General features: G+C 40.6%; 1 protein-coding gene across 1 annotated transcript; it reads right to left on the bottom strand.

Moving 5' to 3' along the window:
- Positions 1-2,294: 2,294 nt before the first annotated feature.
- slitrk3a (SLIT and NTRK-like family, member 3a) lies at positions 2,295-8,071 on the bottom strand. Its single transcript, XM_037677407.1, has 3 exons — positions 7,549-8,071; positions 6,833-6,921; positions 2,295-5,137 (listed from the first exon to the last, which is right to left on the bottom strand). Exon 3 carries the CDS (start codon positions 5,077-5,079, stop codon positions 2,359-2,361), a length of 2,721 nt encoding a protein of 906 aa, XP_037533335.1. The 5' UTR covers positions 5,080-5,137; positions 6,833-6,921; positions 7,549-8,071; the 3' UTR covers positions 2,295-2,358.
- Between the last annotated feature and the right edge of the window lie 3,311 nt (positions 8,072-11,382).

Genomic DNA, 11,382 nt, shown 5'->3' with positions numbered 1-11,382 from the left:
AACTGAAACATATGAAAAACACCATCACCACCATTAGTGAACACACTGAACCAAAACAAGGTGCACAAGCAAAACTCATACACACCCTCCTTTCAATACTATTCCAAATAGGGATATAAAGATATATATATATATTTTCCCCAACATAGATTCACCACACATAAAAGACCCAATTCAATTGTGCTGTGGTTTTGATTCGTTTTAGAATATTTAGTAAGACTTGGTTTAATTGTCTGCCTTGTTTTAATGCACTTGTCTTCTATTTGCCCTCTAATGCATGAGAGTGAGATCATTGCTTTAGAAATACTATAAAAAAAAAAAAAGCTTCAATAATCAAATGATGATTGCTGCGAAGGAAACAATTTAAGATTAATTAACCCCCGAGTGGTTTCAGTGTTGATAGAAAGTCAGCAATCAGCAATCTTGAACAAACCATGGAAGCAACAATGAGCTGTCCTGGAAATCGTTAAGTAAAAAAATAATGTATATATAAGACTTGACTAACCAATAACTGAACTTCAGTAAGCAATGTGACAAGTAATGAACTAATCTTTATACCGCCCTCCGGTGGACTGAGCATACAGATCACTTTAGAGGGAGATGGGCGACATTAAATGTGCAAATTCCAAATGCATCATCCAATCACATTTCCACTCACCCTCTCAATTACTACTTTTTAGCCTGCATCAGCAACCAGTTTAAATGACAATCGCTGAACGCCTCACTGATTTAGTTTTTCCTCCTATAGCATTTCTGTCCACACCTCACCACCAGCAGCAGCATTTCCTTGAATTATTCTGGCACCGATTTATTAAGCTGTGTTACTTTTTTTTTTTTTTTCCAACTGAAATCATAATTCTTGAAAACTGACTGATTAAATATTTATTAATTTAACAAAATAAAATGGTTGAGTTAAAATATTTCGTTTTTGACATTTTGAGAACCAAACAAAAACAATGCATCAGTGCTTTTGTTGTTGCTTAAATAAATCTGGATACATGAGTTCAAATGTTCTTACACTTCTCTGCTCATCTGTGTAGCTTTAATCTCTATAAGCTTTATCATATGATGGCTGACCACATCCTCAACATGCCTTTTTAGCAAGACACCAAAGGCACAGTCCGTCAGTATACCCACTGCACACACACGGTCCACTGGTCACCCTTTCATCATTTGATTGAAGAGTTTGTTTTTATTAAGAAGGCTATACCAGACGCATATTCACTATACATTGATTTAACATTACCTTTACAATTAAATTCTTCACTGAAATTACAGAATAAATATATGCACATTTTTCTTCAAATCGTTGTGAAAGAGAAAACATTAAAAGTGCTTCCTACAAAGCTGTTAGTGGGCGCCGATGGGGGGGAAATCCAGAAGCAATGAGAGGGAGGGGAGGAGGGGTGGGTGAGGAGGGCTGGGAGAGTGTCTTAACAAAGTGCATGGGAATATCCAGAAAAACCCTCAACATTGTCTTATAATTATATTCACAAATGTTTTACCATCTGTTAGTAGGTGCATCCTTGTATTTTTTTTTTTATAGAGAAGCACCCTGATATAGACAGAAGTCCTCATTGATAGTAATGACCATAATTATAAGATATAAAAATTAAATAGAACGCTGAACTTTGAATGTGTTGCAGGATCTCTGTTCGTAATGTGACGTTGCAGTTCTGAGTAAAATTCGCTCACCTCCTCTGCACTGAAGCGAGTGCATGCAGCAAACTGCAGTTCAGTTTGAACATAAGTATTTGTTTTCCTCTCTCTTTTGATAATTTCATTTTTTTTTAAAAAGAAAAAAATATCTGTGCACAGCCTCCAGGTGTTTGTACATCCTAGTAGGGGGGGAAATAGACCAAAAGAAGAGAAAAAAAAAACCAAACAAACAAAAGAAAAACATTAAGGGAGACGTCCAGCTCCCGTTCGTCTTCATAGTAACTAGTAGCATGTTATAGTAACTCCATAAAAAAGGATCTGTGACAGATGTATCACGGTTTGTATGTTTTATTCCCCAGTGCCCCTTTGTGTTCCTCTTTTTGCTCTTTGCAGGGTATATAGAGAAATTTATATAATAGAAAAATAACTGTTGTTGACATTGCTGGCTACTCTGAAAAAAAGGCACTTAATTGAAATATCTGAGAATGACCACTCCTCCAGGGTGATTTTGGGTTGGGGGGCATTGTGACTTGTCATAATATTTTATCTTATATCATGCTGCTTATTCAAATTACAGATTTATAAAATTATTTGTAGGTGATTTATTTTGATGGTGGCAAAATGTTAACTTTATAATATATATAAATGTTTTTTTGTTGTAGTTTTTTTTTTTTTTTTTTTCCCAGTGTGTTAGAGTTGCTAGAACCGGTATGATTTTTCCAAGACTTCGAGGTAATCTGGCTTGGTTTGAAGTTTGGCCCTTAACTCGAGGTAATCACTTTGGGACAGGTCAGGGTAGCAGCCTTTCCCGGCCGTGAAAAGCAACGTCTCCTTCAGCCGTGCATCTTGCTGCAAATCTGGGTACTGCATGCCTGGTGGGTGTGCATGTGCGACATGCATGTCCTTTAATTTGGGTACTGTCCCATACAAGCAGTCTACAAAGCCCACGGTTGGTGTGGGCCGTTGACTGTCAATCATTGTAGGGCACAGCCCTCCATTCTCATGAAATCCTGCCATGTCAGCTGCGGTGTGGTTGACTGTAACGATGGTGTTGAGTTGAGAGTTTGACAAAGCCAGGGTCCACTCTCTCTCTTTCTCTAACAAGGTTCTGTAGCTGCTGTTGCTACTGCAGCCATTGTCTTTCTTTTCTGAAAACTGTACTCTCTCCTCCTCTGCAATCTCCCCCTCTCTTGGTTTATAGATAGGATTGTTACACATCTGAGTCACAGGGTGGGGGATGTAATCATAAACATGTCCATGAGCATGTGCATGACTCGTGTGCGTGTGTGCATGTGCATGTATACTGGGTGTTGGTTTCTCTGGTGTGCCAGTGTTCCCAGCACTGTTTTGCCTTGGTGGGTCCTCAAAAATCCTACATTGCATTTGAATCCCTGTTAGATCTACCTCTGAACGTTTTCGAAATGGCATTGTCTTCCTTCGACGGAGGACAAAGGCAAAAAGCCCAGCAGCGACAAACACAGCTGAGATGAAGAGGATGAGTAGGCTGAGGATGAGAACTGACAGTGGGACCGCACCTCTCCCACCTGCCTCCCCCACGTCAGAGCTTCTTGTGGTAAGATCATCTCCACCTGGCAGAGCTGGAGAGGGGCCTGAGGAATACTTCAGCTCAGGACAGATGACCTCCACCTCAAGTGAACGCAGGTCTTTTCCAAAAGCAAACTCGGGTGTCTTACAAATGACATCTCCCACCACAATGACAGAGGAGAGCTTTTCCAGCCACTGCTTGAAGGGGATGATATTGCACGAGCAATCCCAGGGGTTCTGATGAAGATCAATCTGGACAATGGAGGTCAGATGCTCCAGGACACCATGCACAGGCAGGGAAACAAAATAATTGTTGCGAAGATTGAGACGAGCAAGGTTGGTGCCAGCAAATGCATCAGTAGGGAGAGATCGTAGCAAGTTGTCATTAAGAAAAACCAGCTGGAGGTTGGGCATTAAGGAGAAAGAATGAGGGGGGATTTCACGTATGACATTATACTCAAAATAAAGATAACTCAACATCTGAAGTCCCCGAAACATCCCAGGAGTGAGCCTCTCTATGTCATTGCCATTCAAATATAAACTTTTCAAGTTTGGTAAGTTGATAAAGGCGCCCTCCTGGACATAGGATACCCGGTTGTTTCCCAAATGTAGCAAATCCAAACTAGAGAAGTTCCAGAAATCCGAACGATAAATCTTCTGTATTAGGTTCCCACTGAGATACAATTTCTTGGCATTGAGAGGGCGTGGCAGGAGTTCTGAGATGTTATGAAAGCTTTTCTCTTTACAGTTTACTGTTAAGCCCAGGTCATTGATGTGAAGGTTGCAAATACACCCAGCTGGACAAATAATTGGGATGGGTGGTCTTGTTTGATAACCAGCAACAGGGGGCTGGTTGATACCTGGATAAATGCTACGAGGTGTTGGGGGGTTCTTCGTTGGCCGAGGTCGTTTAGTAGGCTTCACCACTCTTTCCTTGTACTCCACAGAAGAGGCTGTGTTGTGAAAGGAGGATAGCATAGAGGAAGGTTTAGTAGGCCAAGTGTTCTCATTACTGAATGGTACCCGGGGAATTCCCAGCTTGGCCTCAATCTCTGCATCGGAGAGCAGAGGACAGAGCTCGCTGCGCTTTATTTCCCGTAGGTCTTTTCCATGTAAGTGGAATGGGTACTCACAAGTGATCTCTCCCACCAAAGCTGTGTAAGGGATTCTCTCCAGCCACGTTTTTAACTGGACAATTTCACACACACAGTTCCAAGGGTTATCTTCAAGCTGGATTTCCATCAAACTCCGCCCGACATATTCCAGTGTGCCCTTATACGGCAATGTCTTTATTCTGTTTCCTCTCAAGTCTAGGTGTGTGAGGGATATAGACCGAAAAAGATAATTTGGGAGAACAGGGATAAGATTGTCATTTAATATAAGCACTCTAAGTTTGTGTAGGTGCCTGAATGCACCACTTTCAATCCTTTTGATAACATTGTAGTCTGCCTGGAGATATTCGAGACTCTCCAATCCCAAAAATGTGTCATTCCGGAAAACTTCCAATTTGTTTTCATGCAGGAACAGCCGTTTGAGTATTCCCAAGCCATTGAATGCTCCAGCATGGATATCTTGCAAGGCATTGTTACCCAAATTAATGGATATAGCATTGTTAAGATGGAGAAAGCTATTAAAATAAAGCTTCCTCATTAAATTCCTCTGCAGGTTGAGTTTGAAGGGTCGGCTCCATATCTGTGAGATCTGGCTGACATTTGTAAATCCTTTACTGTCACAGTGGACATGAAAGATGCCCTCCTTGACCTCGCAGTAGCAGGGTTCAAAGCAGGGCTCGTCGATCTCCTCAGAGTCCTCTAGCAGTGGGATTGGTGTGGTCCATCCTAAGGCTATGGTGCTCAGCAAGGTAACCCACAGCATCCTCGCTGACACCAACACGATGAAGTTCAGGCTCCAGGGACAGAGCCACTTCACAGCACTGTAACAGAAAACAAAGAAAAACAATAATGCAAAATGTATATGAAAGAAGGTACATGTAAAGTAGTAGTTACACAAGTACACACATTCTTAGATGGTAACGTTTGAAGTGGAAGGTGGAAAAATGTGAGGAAGAGTAGATTAGTTTCATTAGATTGAAAGGTAGCTTTGACATGAATACCAATGAATAAAATAAGAATGTCAGAAAATGCTTCATATTTTGCTATATTGCCAGCTTATTTAAACTAAATGTTAGTCGGACACCCTTTCAGTGGACAATATGATACCCAGAAATGCAAACAAATCTCTGTACTTAGACATGTCAGGTTACTGTGTAGCCAGATACGTCAACTCGTATGCAGCAGATGTGCTGGTAAGGTCGCAATAAATCACAGCAGAGATGCTTATCATCATGAATAAACAATTGGGAGCGGTAGCTAGGGTGAGGGTAATGTTAAGGAGACACTGTCCCCTTTCTTTATTTATTACATAACAGGGGCCAAACTATTTGATTTAAGATGAATTTATGAAACATGTTGGAGTGTAGGTATGGCATAATCATAATTACAACACAGTAAAAAATTAATGGAGCAGGAGTGGAAAAAAAATATATATATAAATATATATATATATATATATATATATATTGTAGCTCATCCTAGACTAAATAAGATCCGAAAAATGTGCTAGCATTTAACACAAAACATAATCAATTTGGCTAAAGGTAATGCAACATTTAGTAAGTGTCAATAAAATGACTGTGGAAGGAAAAGAAGCCCAATAGGTCAAATGAGTCCAATGCTCAGAGAAGACAAAGCCAGGAAAATTTGCCTTGTGTATTTATTTGTTTTTTTTCTTAGCTGAACCGCTCAATATGACAGGATGCTGTCAATTTAAATATTCCAAAATGAGCTATAATATATCCAAAGGACATTAAAAGCTACTTCTGGTTTTCCCAGTCAGTGAAGCTTTTTATTTGGAGAGGATTATAGGAACAATGACATAAGTGAAAAGCACAGTGGGCAAAGCTCCTGCTCATAGCAGCACAGCTGTGGAGCACACCGTTTTAGTATAAAGCCAAATGGTTTTTAAAATAAAACAAAAAATAAACAATTATAGTTGTGATGTCACATGACTCTAAAATTCTACGATCGGGCTTTCTCTTAGGGGGGAAAAAGTAGAATAATAGACAGATAGTTGATTTAATAGTAGATTTCTGCTGAATGTATCCGTGGTGCTGTGTATAAAGTCCTTCCCTGTGTTTCTCTTTACTGATACAAACACACACAGCTTCTTTTTGGTGAAATATTTTGTGCAAACATGTTCAAATAAAGGCGAAAGCGACAGATGAACCGACATAGAATCGCTGTCCATGGTGCTGAAAATGAAAGCCTCAGAAAAGGAAGTTGAAAAAAAGGGGTGAGAATGTTGTAATTCCTCAAAAATATACATCCCAGATGTAAATAAAGAATATCCACAGAGAGAAAATCATCCCTGTAAAAAATGAAATAAAATAGATCAGTCTCCACTCCCTGCTATATGGGTAATCCTCCAGGATTTTATTCCGTTTCGATGTTAGGGATTGAAATAAGCCAGGTGCGAATAAAATAAAAAGCAACAACACGCATAAACAGCAAACATGCGACATAACATAATAATCCCTTTAGTTGATATCAACTGTAGCAAGTATACGTACTTAGTTTTAGCGGGATTCTAACTTCACATGTCCTCCCACGGTGCGTCCTGTCGCTGCCCGGTTCGCACCGCTCCCCGTCCGATGCCGGGCTGCGGAGGGAGAAACAGAAGAAGATATGAGGAGGACTGACTGAGGCCATTAAAGACAGGAACAGAGGGGGTGGGGGGACACGGACGGAGACAGCGAGGCATTGACGAGGGGAAGGAAAAGAGAGGGAGGAGAGACGGTGCATGAGAATGAGGTGAATTAAAAGTGCTGCTCCATCATGAATGCCCACTAGTCCCATGAAAAGGTCCAAACAGGACATTGAGCTATTATTTCACACACACACACGCACAGACACACATATATATATATATAAAGGGTGGGGAGGTGTGTGTGTGTGTGATGGGGGGTGGGGGGTTGTCGGTTACTCCCAATATTCTACAACAGCACCACCACCGTTGTGAGATAAAAGTATAAAAGGAGACCCTGCAAAGACAGCAGGGTGCAGGGTAAATCAGAATACAGTCGTGACTTTGGCTGGAAAATGCAACTGTCGAGCAATCGGATAGATCCCTTCTATCAGTTTTCATTCGTATTTATTAACAGGGCTTGCTGTCCCCGCTTTTGGAAGTCTGTGGCTAAGCAGAGAGAGAGTACAGAAACACGCAGAAACACACACTCACCAGTCTGCACATCAGAATAATACTTCCATACATTAACAGCCTACTTACCTTAGTTTTGTAGTGCGCCTGGAAAGCATCGGGGAAGCAGACTACTAGTTTGAATCTCTTCTGCCTCTTCTCTTTCCTTCCTCTCCTCTTCTGTACTCTCTCTCTCTCTCTCTCTCTCTCTCTCTCTCTCTCTCTCTCTCTCTGAAGCGAAATAGAGGAGAGAAGAGAAATCAAGACGTGATAAGAATGTGATCTCGCCTCCTCTCACTCTCACTCTGGTGATTCAGTCTCTTCTTTTTCTGTATTTTTTCAGTGTTTAAAATACTCGACTTCTGTCTATCCTCCTCTCTGTTGGTTTTCGGAGGTGTAAGAGTGTTTCCCTCTCGGCTTCAGGACTGGGTCTCTGGGCAGTGCAGCATCAGCAGCATGTGGATCATATCAGTTGGCTTCTGCGTGGAAACATAATTAAAAAAAAAAAAAAAATAAAAGCTCTCCTCTGGTCCGTTTCCTTGTCGTGCGTCAGAGAAGTGAAGGACTGAAAGCTGGTGGGGAGGTGGAGGGATGGATGGAAGGAGGGAGGGAGAGGGGTGCGAATGGATGAGGGAACCAGAGGAGAGAGATCTGGCAGTGAGAAAAAGAGGAGGAGGGGGGAAGCCAAAAACGACTGATGGAGCGGAGTGTGTGTGTGTGCGTGTGTGTGAAGGGGGTGGTGGTGGACGGCTGCGCTGTGGTTCTGGATGCTGTCTAGAGGAGAGAAGGAGGCAAAGTGAAGTGAGGAGGAGAGGAGAGAGAGAGTGAGGAGCGCTCTGGCTTCCAAGGCGGGGGCGCGCATCAGGAAAAGAGAAATAAATAAGTAAGAATCACGGGAGCGCGCTCCGTGCCGTGCGCTGCAGGGGAGACTACCGGACCTGTGGATTTTGGAGAGGACGTTCCTCTCTCTGTTTTCGTGTCTCTGCATTTTCATATTTTTAATCATTTTACTGACCTTAATCTGAAAAATAATCTCAAGTCTCCTTCTGGTTTGATGAAGATGACGTTGGCACCCATTCCACCTTGCCTTCTTCTCTCTCTCTTAAAATGTTTTGCTGTGGAGACAAACATGATGGTCACACATCAAAAACAGGGAGGTGGGGCTGAACGTTTCATCTCTTGTGTTCTGGGTGCATGCTTTTCCCAGTCTCGCCTCCAGCGGGCATCACAAGCTCGTGTTGAGAGATATTTTTTTCCCCCACATAGGAGGTTTTTGCAACAGAGAGTTATAATCTTCTTACATCATCTCTGGTAGATCCACAGCTTCACGGCCTCTGTGACACATTAACAGATGTACAGTTTTAGGTTAAGCTCTGGGACTTACAGAGAGCAGAGCTGGACTTGCAGAAGAAGCAGTCAAATAAATCTGCACATAACTTTAAAGTTGCTTCATCAGTTGAACAAGAAGAAACAAGTAAAATGGATGCCTGTCAAACTTTACATTTATGTGTGCTTTCTCATTATTTTATACACATTTTGCTAATAAATTCAAATATTACTAAAATTAAATGACAGTAATAACTTGAAGTAATGCACATCTATGTGTCAGTGATAGACAATGTGTTGGTGAAGACTCTCAACTACTATCACATCAAACTGTGGCTCAACATTTTTAAATATGACTAAGTTAGACACTTTTTGCATCGGCTAAGATTGATTAACTATGGTTGATATTTTTATTAAGACTGCACTTCCTGTGGCTAATGTCTGACAGTTCCATTATTTTTTTTTTCTAATGTTTTAGGACATATTTTGCTAACATACAATGGTAATTAATTCCAATACATTAGTGCCATACTATTAAGCAAATATATCACACTATTCACACTATACAGTGGCGGCTGGTGGATTTTTGTTTCATTCAAAAACGAATTTAATTGAAGAAAAACTACTTTCTCCAGGATTTTGGACAGGAAGGGAAAGTTTCAAGATTGGTCTGAAATTTGAGCAAGTCGAAGGGTCAAGTCCAGGTTTCTTAATTAACGGATGAACTAATGCATGTTTGAAAACATCAGGAACCACACTTGTCACAATACTACTATTTATAATAGTAAGAATAGCGGGTCCAATTGTGGATAAAACTTGTTTAACAAATGACACAGGGATGGGGTCAGCAGGGGAACTGGAGGATTTCATATGACCAACAACTTTGTATAAAATTGGGGGTAAAACAAGTTCAAACTGTTTGAAGACAGCTGAGCAAGGGACAAAGACAGATGGGTCAGTTGTGGACTGAGGGATGGATGACCTAATCGACTCAACAAAGTATCTGATAAAGTCGTTACAGATGTCAACAGAGGCCTCCATGCTGGCAGACCGAGACATGTTGACATGCAGCTCATGTGTACTAATACAGGCAGAGGTTTCAGGGATTGAGGCAGCATGGGTAATGAATGCAGAGGGAAAAAGAGCAGCGGTTTAAGTGTTAAATATCTGACAACTCTTGGCTGGTGTGGGAGATTTAGACTCATGAACAAAAGAGCTTTCGAATGAAATGGGTTTGTGATCCGAAACAATAGCATCCCCAATTTCCATATTAGCCACATATAATCCATAAAACAGAACTAAATCAAGTGTATGTTGATAAGTTGGACCAACAACATTTGGCACAAGGTTAAAAGACTGTATCACATTTAGACTACACCTCCAGATGCAGGAAGAGAGCCACCCGCATCATGAAGGACCCCACTCACCCAGCACACACACTTATTGCCCTGCTCCCCTGAGGCAGAAGGTTGAGGAGCATTAAGTGTAGAACCACTAGACCAGGGGTGCCTAAAGTGGGGCCTGCGGGCCAAAGTTGGCCCGCAAAGCTATTTTGGTTGGCCCACCAAGATGTCCTCATTACTCTAGTAAAATGTCCTTTGAAGAATCAATGTGCTTACATTCAGAGTAGATAATTTATGTATTTTTTAAAAACATTTTAATAATTAATATCTTGATGCATGCTCAATAATCCAGGTGGAAAAATCTAAAAAAGTTAAATCTGGTCCTATGGACATTCAAAAAACAAAGCAAAATAACAGAAAATGTAGAAACGTTTCATCTTTCATCCGAAAGACTTCCTCAGTATGAGGAAGACTGAGGAAGTCTTTTTGATGAAAGACGGAACATTTCTATATTTTTTGTTGTTTTGCTTTGTTTTGTTTTTTGAATGTCCATAGGACCAGATTTAACTTTTTTAGATTTAATAATTAATATTTTTATATTGTATTTTGACAGACTTTTTACCATCCCTCGGCAGTTTCTTGCCACTGAATAACATTTTCCTTTGACAGAACACACTTATAAATCTCAATGTGTTTAAAAGTAATTTGTAAATATGAACTGGTTGCAGTGGTGATTTGAGCCTCTTTAAATTTCAAATCAGCACCCCTGAAAAATAAAAATAAAATCATTAGAATTGTGTAAAGAAACAGTTCTCAAACCTTAGAATAACCAAAATATTGAATAAAGATGGAATAAATGACGACAGTCTCAAAAGGGCCAATACAATTTATGATTTTTTTGCACGAGTCACGCCACCTGTCATATATATCAATCCAGTAGGCACGTCAGCAACGGACCATTTGTCCTGAAGTGAACACATCTTAACTGCAGTGTTGCAGCAGTGTTGCATTACGAACGCTTTGTAGTTGGAGAGATTTCAAGAATAACAGAGTTTACATATTTTGTTTCATGTTAATCTACTTTAATAAACTTTTGTTAAATTCACCAGAATACAGGAAATGGCATCTACTTTAATCAAAATTCTCTGGGGGAGGACCCCTAGAACCCCCTCGCCCCCGCCACCACCAACACTGTTCTGTAATGTTCTGAATGGAAGGTTAAATAACTGTATAATAAGTAAATGGACTTTACTTA

Source organism: Nematolebias whitei, chromosome 6, assembly GCF_014905685.2.
Source record: "Nematolebias whitei isolate Nwh7 chromosome 6, NemWhi1, whole genome shotgun sequence".
In the NCBI taxonomy this organism is placed as follows: domain Eukaryota; kingdom Metazoa; phylum Chordata; class Actinopteri; order Cyprinodontiformes; family Rivulidae; genus Nematolebias; species Nematolebias whitei.
This window is presented reverse-complemented; position numbering and strand designations above follow the sequence as displayed.

Excerpts from the sequence above, each read along its gene's own strand:
- slitrk3a (XM_037677407.1), bottom strand. The coding sequence starts at position 5,079 with ATGCTGTGGGTTACCTTGCTGAGCACCATAGCCTTAGGATGGACCACA.